The following is a 20,119-nucleotide window of genomic DNA, read 5'->3' on the forward strand; positions in this document are numbered from 1 at the left end:
TCAATACCCTCTTTTGTTAGAATCCCACCGTATGGCCTTTAACAATTACAATGGCTCATCATCGGGGCAAACACACCCTATGTTATTATCGCAGCAACGTACCGTATTTGGGTCAGAACTATGTTTTATTGTAAATATGTCTCTCTAAAATAGTAGTAAAGATGCAGCACACCCACACAGATTACTCTTGATTCATCTCAGGACTGAACATGCAGCATGGTGGCCTCATGTCATTCCCAACATGAGGTCTAATGAGACTTAAGTGACGACACAGGCCTTCAATATGAATATAAGACAGTCAAATAAGATGCTGCATCAATGAATTTTAATAAAACATAATTGACGAAAAAAAAAATACCAAAACTGGAATATCCAGCCAGAAATGTTGAATTACTAGGATAATAATTAATAGTATTTTACTCCAATACAAAGGACTTAAATATAAAACAGACCAAGTGTAACAAACAGCTGAGGCAGTCTTTAATGCCTTGGTGCCTCGTATTTAAAGTTCAAATCCAGTTTCCATGTGTTGATGTGGCATATACATATTTGTCCTTTTTCCAATTAAAGGTAATGTGGGGCGATGAGTTAACCTCACCCAACATATAAATCCGACTGTTAGCTGGCGGGTCCCATCAGCTAGCAGAGCCCCACATTATTAGAGCGTGTTTGGATCTCAGTTGTTATTCACTTCCTGGTCATACAGGAAGCTGACAGTGTCTTGTGGCAACACAAGTTTGAAATGGAAGTTGAGACAGTGGCCCCTTTCTTATATCCTCGTTTGAAAGGATATATAGTGTCTTCGAACCTGGGAAGACATAGCTACGGCCTACCTAGACCTAATGCAGAGAGATCAGATATGATGCAATCCAATCATTAGATCTTCCATTAAGCAGGCAAAACTAGTGCCTCCTGATAAAAGCAGAAGTTCCTTATTCCTAAACGACAGAATAGGTTGTTGACCAATGACTCCAGAAATTTGTGAATTGAAACAAAACCTCTTGGTTAGATGATGGAAAGTTCATAGTTTGGGTTAAAATAAGTAACTTAAGTTACATGTGTGAGTTAATAACGTTACATAAATTAGGGTTAAAATAAGTCAATGTTGACTAACAGTGTTTGTTTGTTGCATCAATCCAACCCGACCTCCCTACGCAGACGCTGCCTCTCGTTAAACGACGTCACTTCCTGCCTTAGTCCCGTCATAATTACTGCGGCCACTAAAAGTCACCATTCACCCATTCCTAACCATTCACAGCCATTCATACACCGATGGAACAGTCTGCAGGATCAATTTGGGGTTAAGTGTCTTGCCCAAGGACACATGGACATGGAGCCGGTCGAATTGTTGATCCTTTGATTGAAGGACGACCCTGCTCTACTGAGCCAAGGTCGCCCACTCAGACTCTTAAATGAGGAAGAGTCGCATTCAATTACGCTCTCCAAATTATTCTTTAATTCTTTAACTATAGTGCAAGTGTTGTATATGTACATTCCACAGACTATGATTGGTGGTTGCCTTCATTCGCGTTGCAAAAGCTCTTAAATATTGACCTTGTTCCAGAAAAAGAGTGTTAAGGCCTTTAGTTGCCTGTTTACTATCAGCTCTCCATGCTGCAGTTGATCAGTACGGATGAACAGCGTGCAGAAGTGGGAGTGGGCCTCTCCTCCCAACGATAGGATTGGTGTCGCTGATTGACACTGACACTCCCGTTTTCTGTTAGTTGGAAATCAATGGACGAGAACTACTTTTTCAGCCGTCATGCTCGCTCTCCCTCTGTCTCTCACACACACACACACACACACACACACACACACACACACACACACACACACTCTCTCCAGAGACAGTTTATTGCACCATTGTTTCAAACTCTCTTTTTTTTCCAGCTTTACCGTCTTGCACCGCGACACAATGTCTACCTGACAGCACCGTTTGGATTTTTCTATTTTGGAAACTTTTTTTCGTGGTTGGGTTATCTCATGATGCAGATGATGAAGCTGTAACGGCTGTGTTCATGGCTGACCTCAGAGTCCATCCTTTGGTGTGGTTTTGATAGCATGGACATTGCTAACTGGTAGCTTGTTAGTGGTGATCACTTCTTAAAGTAATTGACTGCTGCTGTTCAAAAGAAGGGAAATACCTTCCCTGGAAATCACCTTTCTTTCATCACATTCTCTCCCTGTGGAGTGCCTGCACTACTGGCCTCACACGGATACTTGTCGACGCTAGTGTTTGAAGTAACTATTATCTAATACACAGGGATATAAGACATGATTCCATTTCAGAAACATTAAAAATGTATAATATGATCATGAGAGTAGTTCTCTGTCTTTAGAACAGGTTAAAGTCACGGTAGTTATAATGTGCTGTGTAACCCAGGCTCCACATTCTTCTTTCACACACTGTCACATTGGCATAGCGGTATGAAGCATTATGAATGGCTGAATTTATAATGCCTTATGTCCACCACTTATAATACTTTAGAAACCTTGTTATTATATGTTGTCATGATTATGAACATTACAGAGATTTATGAAGAATGGACTTTCCATTGGTATTGTTTCTGTGTTGCCAAAATAACTGCATTAATTTGTGGGCAAACTCTGATTTTTGCCAATGTCATATCTTTGCAACATTGCTTTTTTGTAATTAATTCCAAAACAATATTTTGCTTTTAATTAGGTTCAAGACTACACCACTCTTGGTAACATATTGGCTGTTTGTGTTCTTTTTGGAAAATATGCAAAGGCTCTAATAGAGGAAAATAAAAATATATATATAAAAAAAGCTACTCCTGTGGAAAAGCTATCATGTATTACATTATTATATTGAACCCATGAACAATAGTATGGGTTAGGTTTTGCCCACTCAGAGGACCCATTAACACAGTTTCTGTTTCCCACACGATGAGCAAGGGCAATGAAAGAACAATCATCCCTTTTAATCAGCGTCCCTCACTGCTCTGGCCGATGCTAATGGACATGTTGGGAGCCTCACAAATAGGATGCGCTAACAGGAGCTTATTGGAAGAGGGAGAAGAGTGTGAGAAACGGAAGGCTTAACGGAGGGCCGGTCTACAAATGAGGATGATTTCCCCAACCACAATATTTTGTCCATGAGAGGACGAACAGACAGAGGAGGCACATTTACACGTTTATCCGTCTGTGTACTCAAAGCTGTCCGGATGCTTTCAGCTCAGGAGCTGCCGAGCAGTAGCATGCAGCCATTACCAACCTTCACACTCTAACAGTCCTGTGTATGTGCTACACGCATTTGAATGCCAGCGAAGAGGAACACACACGCACACACACAAGCAGTCTTTTCTGCACTGATGCTTATGCGGCAGTTCCCAACACAGCTTGGGAAGTCTCCAATGTTAATTAATGGGAGGCACGAGAGCATGCAAATCCTAATTAACCCCTGAGAATGATGGTGCAAAGTGGAAAAGCAGTCGAAAAAAGAATGCAATCTTTTTTTCCAAGACCCCAGCGATCCATATGTAGCAAACTACTCTGCGGATCGTTGCCAGCTGACAGCAACGTGGCTGATCTTTTCGTTCCACTGCCACCACGCTGAGTGGCAGGGGAATAGAGATTAATTGGCGTAATCATGTAGCCAATTAGGGAAAATGAAAGAAAATCAAGGTGGGTTGATGGCTCAACACGAGAAGACCAACCGAGCTGAACGGCGGAGTGATCGGTCATCCGCGAAAGAAATCAAGTCCGTTTGGAACCAGACCATAATGTGGCACAACATGATCCCACAGAAATACGTGAATTATCCAAAACCTCTCACAATAACAATGCACTACGAGGGGGTGGCACGCAATGTGCTATTGTTTCTCTTATGGTATGCCGTGTTTCCTAGCGGTTCTAGTGCATAACAGATTAAATATTATCTTCTAAATATTCTTAACACTTGCCCCAAGCATCCAATCAAATCAAGCAAGAGACGGGCTTTACTACTACACCACATAATTCCTGTTTTGTAGATGTGGTAGGGCTAGGTAGCCAGTTGCTAGTTAGCCAATGGGCTATGAGAGAGCTACGGAGTATGTGAGAAGAAAGCGGGAACTCACATCTCATGTTGCGAGTGTCGGCTTCAGCGGCCGAGTAAGGAAAGGAGTAACTTATTAGCATTATTATTATTAGGAGTAGCATTATTACTTTTTCCTTACACATACGATCAGTTGCGCACACAGCACCTTCCACGGGCGCACCACGCAACCATGCCAAAGAATCCATATTGCCAGAACACAATTTTCACACATTACGCACCCCAATCCACCTAATGCGCTGTGAAGTTGTCATGGTCATTTCATCAGGCTGATATGGGATGGACATGCAATTGCTGAGCAATTTACACTTATTGAGAAAACTAGTGCAGTGGCCATTGTGGGGGCGTTGCAGGACAAAATGCTCAGCCCTGCAAAGCCCTCACTGCTGCGCAGAGCAATACCACTTGTTTATCCAAAATGTAACATGTAGCAAGTCTAAACTTGCACCAACTTGTTCCTCAAGATACACGTACCACCAGAAAGAGCCCTTGCTTTGTAGCTCTTATATCTATCCACCCACCCACCAGCATACAGCTTCTGTTGGAGTGTGTCAGTGCATCCACACCCCACCAAACTGCAGCTTGGGTCACAGCCCGTTCATCGTCAGTCTGGCACAGAGCTTCACACCGCATGCCAAATCCCTGATTCAGAATAAAAGGTGTGAAAGGGAAACCATATACTGCCCCACAGTGAGAGTAATGGGATGTGTCAGTGCCAAGGTAAGTGGCTCACCCGAGGGGAACATCGATGGCAAAGATCATGACGACGTCATATGCTGCGTCTCGTGTGGCGATACAGATGAGCTTCAGAGAGAACGGTTCTCATTTCCTGTGCTGCAGCGGACCTGCACAGGCAAGTTCAAGGGTGTACTTTCCAATAAGGCTTGAGAACAAATCTCCTTCACAATGCTCTCAAAATACTATTTTTGGCATCCCATAGAGTTTCACATAGTTTCAATGTGATATACCCTGTAATATCTGACGGTCCAGCTGCCACAATCCTAATAAGAAAATGTCTGAGTTGATGAAACTCTTGATATATGTGTCTACATTGCCTTCAGTTATTACAGCCTTATCTCACACAAATACGTCAAATGACCTCGACCTGATTACAGTGCCGGGAAACAATGCCAATGGATTGTGTATTCCCAGGTTCAACAGAAATATGCTGTAATCAAAGTCCATGTATCAATCAAACACGGGGCTTCCAACCAGGAAATCAGTGTCTGTGTCCCGTAAGAATGAACAAGAAGTTATCTTGAAGTTATACGCTACCGAAGTTCCATAGCAAACCATGTTCTGAATGTGTGTTCCATAAATCCTATGATGAATTGTATCCATGGTAAAGACACGTAATTTACGAAAAACGTGCCACCATCTTGTAATGCACAGCCAAGAGGCCGTGGTTATTCATGGTGATTCTGCGAGATTAAGTTGGTTATCACTATGTTTTCACTGCGAAAGCTTTGTGAACTGTACAGAGTTTCCATTGGAATGATGTGCCCAGGATTTTGCCTGTCAGACCAAATAAAGGCTGCCTCACCTTTGGTGGGGCTGGTTAGGACTCGTCCTCCTTTGCATGTTTTAGGGGAAACCATCCACAGGTTTGATGGCCGCCATTCACATAGTATTCAATATTGATTCATCTGCCAATTGTTTTCTAAATTAATCAAAAAATAATTTTTTTAAATTTCAGAGAAGTAGATACATTTTAATCACAATTTGCTGACGCCCAAAGCCTACAGCAGACCCTAAACCCCACACTTCTGAAACCAAAGCTATGCCCTTCTTTCACTCTTATTTATGTTGTCAAAGTTCCATACTCCCTCTAAAATGAAAGAAAACATAAAATAATATATGATGCATACACATATCAAATATTAAAACTGTTTTCATGAGCGTGTATCATAATGTGTAGGAGACCTGCACATTAGAAAAACACTGGACTTGTATTCAGATGGGACAGAGAATATGAGCAGGGATGATGTACTGAGCGGGGGAGTGAGGCGTATGATGTGCTGCATGAAAATCTGTATTTTTCATTAGCGGAACCAGCATTAGTCGTCTTATGTCATTAATTAGGACAGAGCAGAAAAGCATTCATCATCGTCAAGGACACAAGGCACTATAAGTCTCTTTCAGCATGTACACCTTCAAGCATCATTATCCTCTGTCACCTGTTAATAATATATCTTGTAAGGCTGTCACGTATTAGGAGAGCCATGGCTCAGCATGACATGTAAATATATGAATTATTCTGAGGTATTGTCAGATAGATATTACATTCATACATGAAAGAGGTACTAAGGGAAGAAAACGTACCCATTGTTAGAAAACCACTTAGCTAGTACTAGTAAAAAACGTAGATCCTATAAAATAACTGGACCAGTCACCGTGATGTGACCCATTGGTTTGTTTATTATGGTTTTGAAGCCTTGAGTTCTGCATTTTGTCCGTCGCATCTTGTTTTTTTGCAACCAGAAGTGACACAAGACAGTGGAGCTGAGTACAACTGAAGCCTGAAGAAGACGTAGAGGCGACGAACATTGGTCTTTCATGAACTGAAAACACACGGTGAAAGGGTTAAAGTTCTAGTACAAAAACACGGACAATTCCTAGAACGGACAACTACACGGCAGCAACCTGTCAATAACAAGGTAGCCCCACCCTCAAGGATACCCTGCTTTATGGTCTGTTTGACTCTAAATGACCATCATTTACTAAATGAACATCATGCTGTATTGAAGAAGACTTGAAGCTAGATATTGAGACCATAAACTCATGTTTACAATGTTTACTGAGGGAATAAATCAAGAAAGAGTAATTTTCTCATAGACTTCTATACAACCAGAGGAGTTGCCCCCTGATGGCTGTTAAAGATAATGCAAGTTTAAGGCACTTCCATATTGGCTTCACTTTGGTGAAACAGATATTCGATTGTATATAACTTTACAATTGTTAGCAATGCAGAGCACATTTCATGAAGAGTCATTAAGACTGATAATGTGCGAGGGAGATACTGAATTTTTTCCATCTGCTACAGAAAAGGAGATCTGCAACACTAATGCACTGCATTCCATCGAACACTTCATTTTTTCAGCAGCAGCTAGTTTAATTTTCACATAATTACATGTGTTTATTTCCGGGAGCTGCTCAGTGCTCAGTTAAATTATACAGCCAAACGGTCCACAGGGATTCATCAATCCGTCAGCAACAAATCCGCTTTTCAAGTCAAAGAAAAAAAGAAAAAACAAATTTGACTGCAGTGAACGAAGAGAATTGACAGACTGTGCAGCTGTCCAATGGTGAGCAGTGATTACTATGAATAGGGAGGTGCAAGCAAAGCTAAATGACTTTGTATCTTAAAACTATGTTTATTTCAACCTAGTCCTAAAATGGCATTTATATGCACAGGTGTCCCCTCTAAAATAACAAGATTTTTTATTCATAATGTTGTCTTTTATTTGTCCACCTAGTCATTTTGTATTCTGCTTTCAGAGGATTCCTGTAATATATGAATTTAAATGCAAACAACAACATAAACCGAACTTAAAGTCAATAATATTTGAGAAATGGATCTAGTAGATTAGCAATCAATGTGAACTAGAGGGACAAATGAGATTTCAGATTTATAAAAAATATTCTGCTTTGAATCAGAATTAGTCTCTTTTTCTACCAAAACAGTTAAATTACCCGGTCCAAAATCAAAAAAAAAAAAAAAAAAGACCACATTTTTGTTTGCTGCATCTCGGGACGTGATTGGCTTCCAAAATCTGCAGTGACTACACAAAATAACACAAAAATAACACAAAATAACACTCATCATGTTACACTGAAATTTAAAGTGAGCACCGTGAAACTTTCTCTCTGCAGAAGATGAATGTGAAAACGGGAATTTACTGTCAAACACGTGCATCACTCAATGTGAGTTAAAGGTCTATGGGGGGCAGCGGTTGAACAAACATATCATTTATTTTTTTCTTCTCCACAATTTGGCCAGCCGTAATATTGTGGCTGAAAATGTGAATTGAGCTGCTGATTTTCCTGATATAATCAAAAGAACTGCCATGGACAGACCTGGTTCTGTGGACGCATGCGCGCTCTAAGCATGCGCCCAAGCAAGTTCATAAAAATGAAACAGCAAAAGCTGCAGTTGAAGTTAACGTCATTCTTTGGAGAGAGGATGAAAAGGTGGAATTGGCTGGATAGAAGGGGAGACTGCGGGTCGTCCACTAAGTGCAAGAGCGTTAGTGGACGTTCAATCCCCGGATCCTCCTGTCAAAGTGTCCTTGGGCAATCTCCTGAAGACGGAGACATTAGTGTGTGAGTGTGTGTGAATGAATGGATTAGCAGGTGGCTCCTCGTATGGCAGACTGTAATGCCATAAGAATGTGTGTGTGAATGGGTGTGTGAATGGGTGAATGTTGACAAGTAGTGAAGGGCTTTGTGTTGAGTCGGAAGACTAGAAAGGTGTTGTAGAAATGGAAGTCCAATTACAATGGTTCTCACCAAATAACAAGTGCATGAACAACTGTAGGCTATTCTGAAAGGTAAAGCCAACTGACAAACACATTTACCCATCTCTGGTTTGAGATAGATAGATAGATAGATAGATAGATAGATAGATAGATAGATAGATAGATAGATAGATAGATATTACATTATATTACATGTCATTTAGCTGACGCTTTTGTCCAAAGTGACTTACAATAAGTGCATTAAACCATGAGTCCAAACTCAGAACAACAAGAATCAAGCAAGTACCATTTCTTCAATAACGTTAAACTACAAAGTGCCATCAGTAAGAGCCATTTAAGTGCTACTAAAGTGTTAAACTACAAAGTGCTATCAGTAAGAGACATTTAAGTGCTACCAAAGTGCTACTACGGCGCTACCTTCCCTATTCAAGGTATAGTCGAAAAAGATGCGTTTTTAGTTTGCGACGGAAGATGTAGAGACTTTCTGCTGTCCTGATGTCAATGGGGAGCTCGTTCCACCAATGAGGAGCCAGCACAGCAAACAGTCGTGACTTTGTTGAGTGTTTAGCTCGAAGTGAAGGAGCTACAAGCCGATTGGCAGAAGCCGAGTTTAGTGAACGAGCTGGGGTGTGAGGTTAGACCATGTCCTGGATGTAGACCGGACCCGATCTGTTCGCAGCACGGTACGCAAGTACCAATGTTTTGAAGCGGATGCGGGCGGCCACCGGTAACCAGTGAAGGTCGCGGAGGAGCGGAGTAGTGTGGGTTAATTTCGGGAGGTTGAAGACCAGTCGAGCAGCTGCATTCTGGATGAGCTGTAGAGGTCGAATTGCATTAGCAGGTAGACCTGCCAGGAGGGAGTTGCAATAGTCCAGTCGTGAGATGACCAGAGCCTGGACCAGAACCTGTGCCGCCTTCTGAGTGAGAAGGGGTCGTATTCTCCTGATGTTGTACAGCATGTACCTACAGGAGCGTGTTATTGCGGTGATGTTGGCAGTCAGGGAGAGTTGACTGTCGAGTGTCACACCGAGGTTCCTGGCAGTCGGAGTCGGAGCCAACACTGAGTTGTTGAAGTTAATAGTCAGGTCGTGTGTGGGAGAGCCTTTTCCTGGAAGGAGGAGAAGTTCAGTCTTGTCCGGGTTAATTTTTTAGGTGGTGTGCGGACATCCACTGAGAGATGTCAGTCAGACAGGCAGAGATTCGTGCTGCTACCTGTGTTGCGGATTGGGGAAACGAGAGGATCAGTTGGGTGTCGTCAGCATAGCTGTAGTAGGTGAAGCCATGCGAGCGAATGACAGAGCCGAGAGAGTTGGTGTACAGAGAGAAGAGAAGAGGACCAAGGACTGAGCCCTGAGGGACCCCAGTAGTCAGAGGACAAGGCTCAGACACAGATCCTCTCCAGGTTACCCGGTAAGTGCGGTCGGTGAGATAGGATGAGAAGAGTGAGAGTGCGGTGCCTGAGATACCCAGGTCCTGGAGGGAGGAAATAAGGATCTGGTGGTTCACTGTGTCAAAGGCAGCGGAAAGGTCTAGAAGGATAAGGACAGAGGAGAGAGAGGCTGCTCTAGCAGTGTGAAGCTGCTCAGAGACAGCAAAGAGGGCAGTCTCTGTTGAGTGGCCTGCCTTGAATCCAGACTGGTGGGGGTCTAGAAGGTTGTTCCTGTGGAGATAGGGGAAGACTTGGTTAAAGATAGCTCGCGCTATAGTTTTGGAAAGGAAGGGGAGGAGAGAGACAGGTCTGTAGTTATTGACTTCAGACGGGTCGAGAGTGGGTTTCTTCAGGAGAGGGTCGACTCTTGCCTTCTTCAGAGAAGTGCAGTTACAGTGAGGTTAGCTGTAGAGCAGTTTCTGGTGAAAATATAGTCAAGGTGGTTGCCAGCTTTGTGAGTAGGAGGGGGTGGACTGAGCGAGAGAGCAAAGGAAGACAGTAAGAGTAGCAGGTCCGATGACTTCTCTGTCTGGATGTTAAAGTCACCCAGAAGGATGAGCGGGGGGCCGTTTTCTGGGAAGTTTGATAGGAGGACGTCTAGTTCTTCCAAGAAGTCTCCCAAGGAGCCAGGTGGACGGTAGAGAACAACAATGGTTAGTTGAACCGGATGAGTAACCGTCACAGCATGAAACTCAAAAGACAGTGGGGTAAATAATGGAAGCGGGTAGAGAGCAAAACTCCATTTGGGTGAGATGAGTAGACCTGTGCCACCACCCCGAACGGAGGGTCTGGGTGTGTGGCTGAAGGAGAAGGCCGAGGAGAGAGCAGCAGGGGTTGATGTTGTCTGGTGTGATCCAAGTCTCAGTGAGAGCCAGGAAGTCCAGCGATTGCTTGATAGCAAAGCCAGAGATGAAGTCCGCCTTGCGGTTAGCTGACTGGCAGTTCCATAGGCCCCCTGTGACGAGGCGCTGGGTCTGTGTGGAGCGGGTGGGATAAATAAGAGAGTAGGGATTTTTGATGCATGTCCGCAGTCTATAGTATCTATGAGTAGATGTGCACACAGGTATGGAAAGAAAACACATTATCACAGGGAAATGTTTATACTCAGCCGCCCTCAGCCACCACCGAAGACTCCCACGAAAGACTCCTAGGTCTTTATCCTCCGAGTCTTGACTCCCACGAAAGACTCCTAGGTCTTTATCCTCCGAGTCTTGATTCCCACGAAAGACTCCTAGGTCTTTATCCTCCAAGTCTTGACTCCCACGAAAGACTCCTAGGTCTTTATCCTCCGAGTCTTGACTCCCACGAAAGACTCCTAGGTCTTTATCCTCTGAGTCTTGACTCCCACGAAAGACTCCTAGTTCTTTATCCTCCGAGTCTTGACTCCTATGAAAGACTCCTAGGTCTTTATCCTCCGAGTCTTCATACGAGGAGTCTTCCCTGACGCTTCAGCTGACGCTACAAGCCCCAACCTGGTTATACACCTAAGTTGGCGATAATTAGTTACAGCTGGGATGAGCCCGCCCACAGGTCGTTGAAGGAATTGCCCACTTATCGATCGATACTGGTAAGAGTCGGCACTCAGGCAGGGGATTCCTTGCTACCAGTGAAGTCTCAGTTTGCTAGAATGTGAAATTCTTGCCAAACTGATTAAGGACAAAGATCTGTTTACCTCAAGGTAGAAAGTAGAATATAGTTTAGTCCCTAGTAGATTTGGATTACAGAGCAATTACTTCAATCCTAGCTGGTTTCGTTGACTTTTCAGTCACTTGTGTAAAAAGCAAGAAATCGCAGTTCAAAATGTTCAAATTAGAAAGACAGTACAGACTAGCATTCTAGTATACCTAAATACAGCAGATACAGTAGTAATATAGCAGAGAAACCTTGTTAAAGAATATACTCAGCAAGATACAGGAAGTCCCAGAAGTCAGTGGACTCACAGCTCAGATGCACTGATATATATATATATATATATATATATATATATATATATATATATAGATAAGATAGATATATAGATAGATACTTTATTCATACCCAGGGGGAAATTTGTTTGAAGCAGCAGAAAGCATGTATACAATATATACAATAAAATATAATAGCATAGATATAAATATAAAGTTAGTGTAAAGTCCCCATTCTAATATTATAATATTTCCAGAAGACTCATTGCACTCACAAGCAAGGCAAGGCAAGTTTATTTATAGAGCACAAAGTGCTTTACAGCTACATAAAATTACAAAAAGACAAATAAAATCATTCCATAAAAACATAAAAATAATCATTAATTAATTATATTAAAAGCAAAGAGTGCGGATAAAATACTTTCAGTTGTCAAATAGAACTGTTTTCAGTCTGGATTTAAACATTGTCAGAGTTGAGGCCTGTCTCACATCTTCTGGAAGACTGTTGTGTTATGTTCTGACAATATTCATAAATATGTGTTTTTACCATTTACAGTGAGCTGTACATCATCTAGCTGTAGCAAGCTAGCAATGTTAGCCCTGAGTGTGTGTGTGTGTTCTTGTTCAACAGCTCACCCCTGACTGATCTTAGAAATCCACCTCTGACCATTTTCTTCCACCAAGTTTCTCTCATTTTTTCCCTCTCTGCTCCAAACATGTATGAAGTTGAGTCATGCCGCCGCAGGTGGATTACAACATTCTTTTAACTCAAGTTAAAATAGTATATCCTGGGCTAAACTGCTTGGGAATTTGTATTCGCTTACCTTTGCATGGACTTTACATGCACTACCTCTGAAATTCAATTCACGCTCAATGGGAATGCACCTTCAGGCTTTAACAGTTGGAGGAAAGGCTGTCCAACTCACGTTCACCTCCAGGTTGTGTCAGATTCCACTTGTTGCATGCATAGTTTGCAGGTATCAAGACGCCGCGGGCCACTGACCAAATGTCCATATTTAACGCATTGGTGAGTGAGTAGGTTGGTATGTCACTCGTTCTAACCTAAAACACTCACTTCTCTAATGCTCCGACTAGGTTCATTGGCTATGGAAGCAGCGGGGTAATGTTTCACTGAATGTGTTATGTTTGAAGTAAATGTCTTTGTAAAGAAAAAGTTCAAATAAGCAAAACAAATGTTACTCCATTGAGTGAACTGTTTCTGGCTCTGAGAGTTTAAGTGAGCCAACTGGTGTGTTATTTTCTGCTGTCTGGGCCAATGTGAACACAATATGATGCCCTTCTCTCAGCAGATTGTCAATGACAGTCTGAGGGTGCCCAGCCTGCGACAATACTGATGGAAAGAGACGCTCACTGGATCACGTGCGGCGGCGGCTGAATGTCACTTTCTCAATCACACACACACGGATATGCACTCACAACAGCTGGAGAAGACGCTGCACGTCATTTCTTGCACATGTTCCCGTCATTAACGAGCTGTCTCACAATAATCTCCGCACAGATCTTCGTCAATACCAGCCGCACCCACATCAGAATGACAATGAATTTCATGTCAGACAACACTGCAGTGGCACTCAGTGAACAAATGCATTTCAGGTTGAGATATATGAGATATATACACAGTACTTTTCATAATGTAACATCATCTGTGGTGTGATTGATTTAATAGTGCATGGTCCAATCAGCAGATGTTAACCAGTCCAAACTACAGGTAATTGGGGGGTTATAGTCATCATCATCATCATCCCCGTGTTGAAGAGGTGAAGCGAGAGACAAGAGACAATGCCCTGTGAAAAAGTGGCGCAATTACCAAAGAGATTGCGATGGACCTGATGGATCACAGTGCACTTAGCAGCAAATGTAATGATGCAGCCCATTTGACTAATGTCAGATTGTGGCCCATCCATCTGAAACTTTATATGGGTGCTCATTCAACTGAGAATTAGTCCCCAGATGTGTCTACTTCTTCTGTGGTCACTTTCATACCAGTAGTTGGTTCATTATATGTTGGACCAATGAAATAAATAATAGGTACTACTTGATTGATTGCCAATCTATGTGGGGGTGCTGCATGTCTGATTTTACTTGTACTTGAATTCACCTTATTTATGATTTACTAAATTGTTTCTGTGTAACTCAAAAATAATTTCATGCTACTGCACCCTATTTGCACTTGACTACTCATTAGATCACAAAATATACCCGTTCAGATTTTCTCTAATGAAGACAGAGATGAAAGACTTTCAAGCCCAAACCTCCAAAGCCTCTGACTTAGGGAAAAGAAATCTCATTTTTGCTCCGAATCCTCGTGATCAATCTTTCCTCTCTCGCCCGTCCGTCCGGTATCTTCTCCCATTTGTCTGGGGTCTATTTTGCCCCATCCATCCACAAACCAACCTATAAAGCTGACTTTTCTGGGCGCCTCGTCGCACAACATTGGCGCTCCCTCTGTCTAGCCTGAGGTCAGCTCTGGAAATGAGATGGAGCTGAAAAAGATAGTGGAGAAATGTCACCCCGGGAATGAAATATTGATGGACGGAAAGGCCTCGCCTCTTGCCCTTGCCTGTGGGCGTGGCGGGTGAGGTAGGCAGTCGATGGGCAACGGAGAGGAAAGTCAAAACAAACACACTAATCCTGAGGAAAGGAGCCAGACGGAGAGCAATGCGGGAACGTCGCAATCCTGTCCAGCCTTTTCCCTCGGAGGTATCGTTATCTTCTCCCTCCCCCTCGGCCAACCATAATCAGATTCTCTTGCACTTCACTTGATGTGGTTTATTTCCAGCCCAAAGCCTTCCAGGCTTTAACATATGATCCCCTTCTGGCAAATAAGGGAATCAATACAATGTAAATAAGGCGAGGGAAAATGAAACCCAACATCTGAATTTGCATAACTACATACAACGTAGGGCCCGGCTGAAACATGTCCGCCGTGTTTAGGGCTGAACTGTCGGCTCGCTGTTGCAGTGAGCCTTAATTGCAGGAGAGGCAGCAGAGAGACGTGTCATCCCTCGGCGGTTGTTTGCTCTCGCTGAGAACGTTCAAAACTCACCGAGATGTCGTTCATGTCAACTATGTGTCGAGGTGTGTTTTGTACAACGAGCAATATGAAGAAGGAGTCAATTTATCGGGCTGTCACTCAAGCCGTTGTATAACTCAACTGTAATAACGACTATGCCACATGTGTGCTGATCTTGTCACTCCGTGCAACATGCCGATGGCAGCTTTGTCTGCCATGAGAAAACAATGAATCCTCATTAGAACCAAATCCAAATGCCTTCCTATCAACTCTCCTCCGGGCCAAAGACCGATGTATGAAAAAAACATTGTGCATTTTCATTTGTTTCAGTGCCCCTCTCATTTCCATTTGTGGCTGAAGGAATCAACCAGACTGCTCTGGATTCCAGACGGTTACAGTGAACGTGGTGGATTACTCACCATTGATCCATTTGGCCTCTGGGTCATGGACCTTGAACTCAGGTTTGAAGAGATCCTCCACGGCCAGTTTGGTGTTGCTTCCTGCTTGGCTGTCAGCTGAAAAAACAAGCCATTCATTGTTAAGTTGCCTTACATTTTATGTAAGATATGATGTTCCACATCGGCGTGATGTTCTCTACAGTTGTCAAACATCAGTTATATCTGGCAAGCCCATTTGTTTTTCTAGCATGCACAGTTTAAAATCTCCAGCGTTAGCTGACCTTGGGATTCACTTCCACCACACTTCTGTTTCTTTGTATATGCTTTACCGGCATCAAAACACAAAGTCGACCCTTAAAACGTACAACAAGTCTCAGAAAGCATCCTACACATGCGTTAACATATGTGTTCTCCCAATCAGGACCATTGGTCCAGTGGCCGGAATGTTTCACTTTTTTTTTAACACTTTTGAAACTGAACAGTCAGGCCCCCCTAATTAAGTCCAACAGTGACATCTTGCTTCTTTGTGATTACAGACGACCTGGAACCTACACCTGAACCTGTATCAATACCTGCCTGCTCGACTGCACTTTTTCCTGTTTACCTGTATATCATCAACCACTTCTGGTCAGATCTTCTGCCTCTGCTTGTTAACTCATGCATCTTCCCTTCGGCAAGAAATCACGGAACTGTTCCTGTGTGCTCCGTTGAATGGCATTTGAGTCATTTTCCTTGTTGTCTCGCTCACCAGCTTGGAACTTAAAGCTCCATTAATCAATATTTTTATAGCAACAATAAATCAGTGGTGCCTTATAGTGACACACCCAGAGTGAAACATCTCTCAACTCTTTTTTATTAAAGCAGACAGCGGCTTTCATCAAATAAGATTGTGTACAGCCACTGTACACAACTTGCCACACAAGCTAACATCTTCCATTAAACATCTCGCAAGCTCACGATATTTTATGCATGTGTTGGTGGAAACCAAAGCTGAGCACAAAGGAACATGAATAGTGGACTTTTATTGGAAATAAGTCTGCCCCCAGTGGCCAACATCTGATTGATTTAGCTTCAAGGTTTAGGTAAATGAATAACAAATATCAGTTTACTCCTGCAACCTGCACACTACTCAACTATTCTCAATGGCTAGACCTTTTTCATGTTTAATAAATGTTTAACATTTGTTTGGCAGACATATGTGTTGAGTATCCTTTTATTCCAGAAAGGTACGTACACACACAAAGAAATGGAAATGAAAGAAAAGCATTTTCCTTTTCACAGAATAGCATTTCTGTTCGTTAATAAGACCATTGCTTGGATAGAGATGCCTTAAGTTATTCAACCTTTGACCCTGAATATGTTAATCATTTTTAATTATGAAATGTTATTTCTTTAGCAGGAAGAGAACGGGCCAATTGAAAGCTCCTCCTGAATAGGACAGCTGCCGATTGTGAGCAGAATAGCAGGGCCAAGTCATTTTGAATGTCAGCCACATTGGCTTTCCTTGATAACTCCACACAGCATGTTTGTTTATGGAGGCAATGAAAGTCTAACCAACCGTGAAACACACCAGGGGAGAGTGCACTGCATGGGCATTGGATTGTGATGGTTTTTCATCTGTGGAACAATGGGGCTTTCCTTTCATAATTTTGGAACCAGGTATACAGTGAATAATAGTATTAATGTAGTCAAAGAATAATGAGGATTGTACTGCTGTGTGATATAGGGAGGTTCAAGGTCTAAGGGGGTCTCATATGTCCAAACACAGTTTAGAGGAGTGGGGGTACATCTAGTACCATCAGGCAGGCAACCTCCGTGTCTGAAAAGTAAAGCCAACGCAGGAGTGCCTTAAACTTGCATTCTTCCTAATGGCCATCGGGGGGAGACTCCTCCGGTTGAGAGTTGTCCGTGCTTAACCCTTTCACAGTGTGTTTTCAGTTCATCAAAGTTAATTATAACATGTTACTCAGAGATTGTATTTGTGTTGCTACTTGGGGGCATATTACATATTATTGCTTTTTCAAGTCGATATGGCTAAGAAGTTAGAAAACTGGACACGTCCGACAGACAAAGCAAACATTCATTTGGAGTTGTGTTTCTAGCAACCTCACAAATGTAGGTCTACTAATGTTAATTCTACTTTTGTGTCGTTTGGTGCTGGTCAGGTAGCGTGGGATAATCAAAGGTTTTTCACCCGAAGAAGCTTGAAACGGGGTTGCTGGTGCAGTGCGACTCTACCAAAGTTTAAAACTGAGGGTCCATACAACCCGAACACCGAGCTGAAAGAAGAGGAAATGTTTGTACAGATGGTGATTCTCTGTGGGTTCTTCAACACAGAATCATTTGATTCATTGTTCATATAAAACCAGACGTCAGTAGTGGAGAGAGGTGGAAAATCCACTTCTTTTCATTTACTGTGTTGATCAAGTCTGTCATCTTCTAATATTCTACCCAACTCATCCTCTGCAGCCGTTTGGAGAAGGACTGAACCATACTGACACTGTCTTCGGGTGAAGGATTATCTGTTGATCCATCTGTATTTAACAGACGAGAATGTTTATCCTTTTGATTAATTATGAAATACTTAGATCTGCATGTTTTTTTTTTGGTCACTTGGTTGCAGCTGAACAAGCTTTACACCTTGATCAGAACAGACGTTGACCCTAAAACCAAAACAATAAGCTAAAGGAAGCAAAAACACTTGGTAGAGCTGAAGTTAACGGCAGAGTAGAGTGATCAGCAACAGCTTTCTCATCACACAGCTATTTGATACATTTTAAACAGAGGTACCAGTGTTAAACATTATGTCAAAGACATATATGTAGTGTATTGCAGAGATATTGTATATTATATTAGATCATATATATGTAACTAAAATGAGCACGCTAACCAGATAGCCCCGGCCTGCGCTGTCTTGTAATACCACTTGTACCTCGTGAGTCGCTTTCAGTCTGTACTGAGCCCAACATGAGAGGACGCAGATGTATATCCCCCCATGAGGATTGTCAATAATACATCCATGTTTCGTGTGTTTGTGTATTGAATTAAATCCAAAGTGGCAGAAACGAGAAAACGCCTCGTCCTCCCCAGCGGCAGGAGGCTGCTTTGTCAAGAGTAGAGCGAGCCAAACATACGGGAGATGGACGGCCCTTACGTTAGCAGTTAGCTTAAATTCAGTCGGTGCGAACCCCAGCACCATGGGTCTGATCACTGCCCTGACTCCCCACCAGATCAGATGTAGCCGTCACACAGGTTAGACCCAGTGCCCACCCGCCCGCTGTGACTCCCGGTGCTGCGGTTTTCTACAGCCACCAACTGAAGCTCCATTTACTGGAGCTCGAGGCCCTCCCAGCAGAGAGTCCCCTCTCAGTGTGTCATTTTCTCGTTTCTCCCATTTTGGATTTAATCCATTAAACAAACTATCATAACGCATGTAAACTTTAATCCGACGACACACATGAAGATTGTAACCAGAGAATATTCTCAGAGTTTCAGCAGTGTACATGGATTTTGCATATTCTAGCCCTTCATAAAAATGCTGCCTCCTATTTCTCTGAAGCATGTGGCTAGGGATGACACAGTGTACCTTTGAGGAAATCTTGATAAGCGCAGCGATTTAGTTATTGCATATTAAGTCTTGTGATTTTTTTGGAGTGTGAGAGTCTTGGTGCAGCAGCAACGGCCAATGGAACACGTAAAAACAGGTGTAAAACCTGGACTCTTGAACCAGAGCAAATAACAGGACCACTGAGACGGCAGGGCACAATCACGACTGAGTGTTACCTGGTGTGAGGAGGATGACAGACATGGTGATTAGGGAGCAGACCACCAAGATGACCAGCAGAGCGATGGCAATCCCTTTCCAGTTCCTCTGAGGAGGAATGCCCCCACCCAGGTCCTGCAGAGCAAGAAAAATGGAGGTGAGAGTGGAACAGCCAATACAAAGACTTGAGTACAAATTAGTCTTTTTCACATTGCTGAAGTTTAACAGTTTTAATGTTTACCAACTTGATTGTTGACACAAATATGAAATGTAAAAAGCTAGATATTTGTTCAGAGGTGAATATGAATGCTAAACCACTGAGGCTCGGCAACACACGACCATCCCGATAATCCCATTTTGCACACAACTGCAGCACACAGTGGTGGTGCTCACAATTTATATTAACAAGGGTCACATTGAGGCATTGTATTTTCAATTATATCCCATGCACGGTGAAGGAGATAGAATTACTATGAAGGGCTTTGCATGAGCCACACTGTAAGCCAGAGATATGAAACTCGCTCTATCGGTACTGGAGTGCTTAGTATTTGCACGGTTCTGTCATTGTTCGGCCAACCTGTCCTTTCTGAGTCAGACATTCTGAGTGGTGGAAAACACATACGTTCTGCTGGGGCAAAGAGTCACACTTTCTGAGTTTGGCAGGTCGGGTATACAGCATCCAGTTGCATTCAAGGGCTCATACTGCCGAAAGACTTGGTTGGTGCAACTTTAGGAGCAACGGAAGTCAAGACGGTGACGCGGTTATACACTCGGCGGCACACGTTACCGCAGTCTCCCAAGCGCCCTGGAGAACTACGGTGGCCTTCAAGTTATGTGAAATGAGAAAAGGTTCTCGAGTGCCTATGTTTAGTTTTTTGTGGAAACACGGCGATACAACATTGTGACTCTTTGAAGAACACCTAACCTGATTTAAAAAAATACTTGGCAGGTGAACCATCCGTCAATCAAACTCTTGCCTAAGTGAGTCAGGAGGAGAGCAAAAAAACATATTTTCCATGGAGAAAAGCTATTCTCTGCTCTTCTTTCAATGGA

The 20,119-nt window shown here is 42.8% G+C and overlaps 1 protein-coding gene across 2 annotated transcripts in view; it reads right to left on the reverse strand.

The window, feature by feature from the left end:
• Positions 1–19,126, reverse strand: part of LOC117750223 (inactive dipeptidyl peptidase 10-like) — a 96,770-nt gene extending 77,644 nt beyond the window's left edge. The window contains exons 1-3 of one of the 2 annotated variants that reach the window (XM_034561319.1): positions 19,087–19,111; positions 15,926–15,940; positions 15,325–15,405 (exon numbers count right to left, since the gene is read on the reverse strand). In XM_034561319.1, the coding sequence (XP_034417210.1) occupies positions 15,325–15,405; positions 15,926–15,940; positions 19,087–19,111 (121 nt within the window). Of the gene's footprint in view, positions 1–15,324; positions 15,421–15,925; positions 15,941–19,086 lie in introns of both variants that reach the window. The other variant, XM_034561318.1, reaches the window with a different exon arrangement.
• Positions 19,127–20,119: the final 993 nt, after the last annotated feature.

The sequence above is a fragment of the Cyclopterus lumpus genome, chromosome 21 (assembly GCF_009769545.1).
Source record: "Cyclopterus lumpus isolate fCycLum1 chromosome 21, fCycLum1.pri, whole genome shotgun sequence".
In the NCBI taxonomy this organism is placed as follows: Eukaryota; Metazoa; Chordata; class Actinopteri; order Perciformes; family Cyclopteridae; genus Cyclopterus; species Cyclopterus lumpus.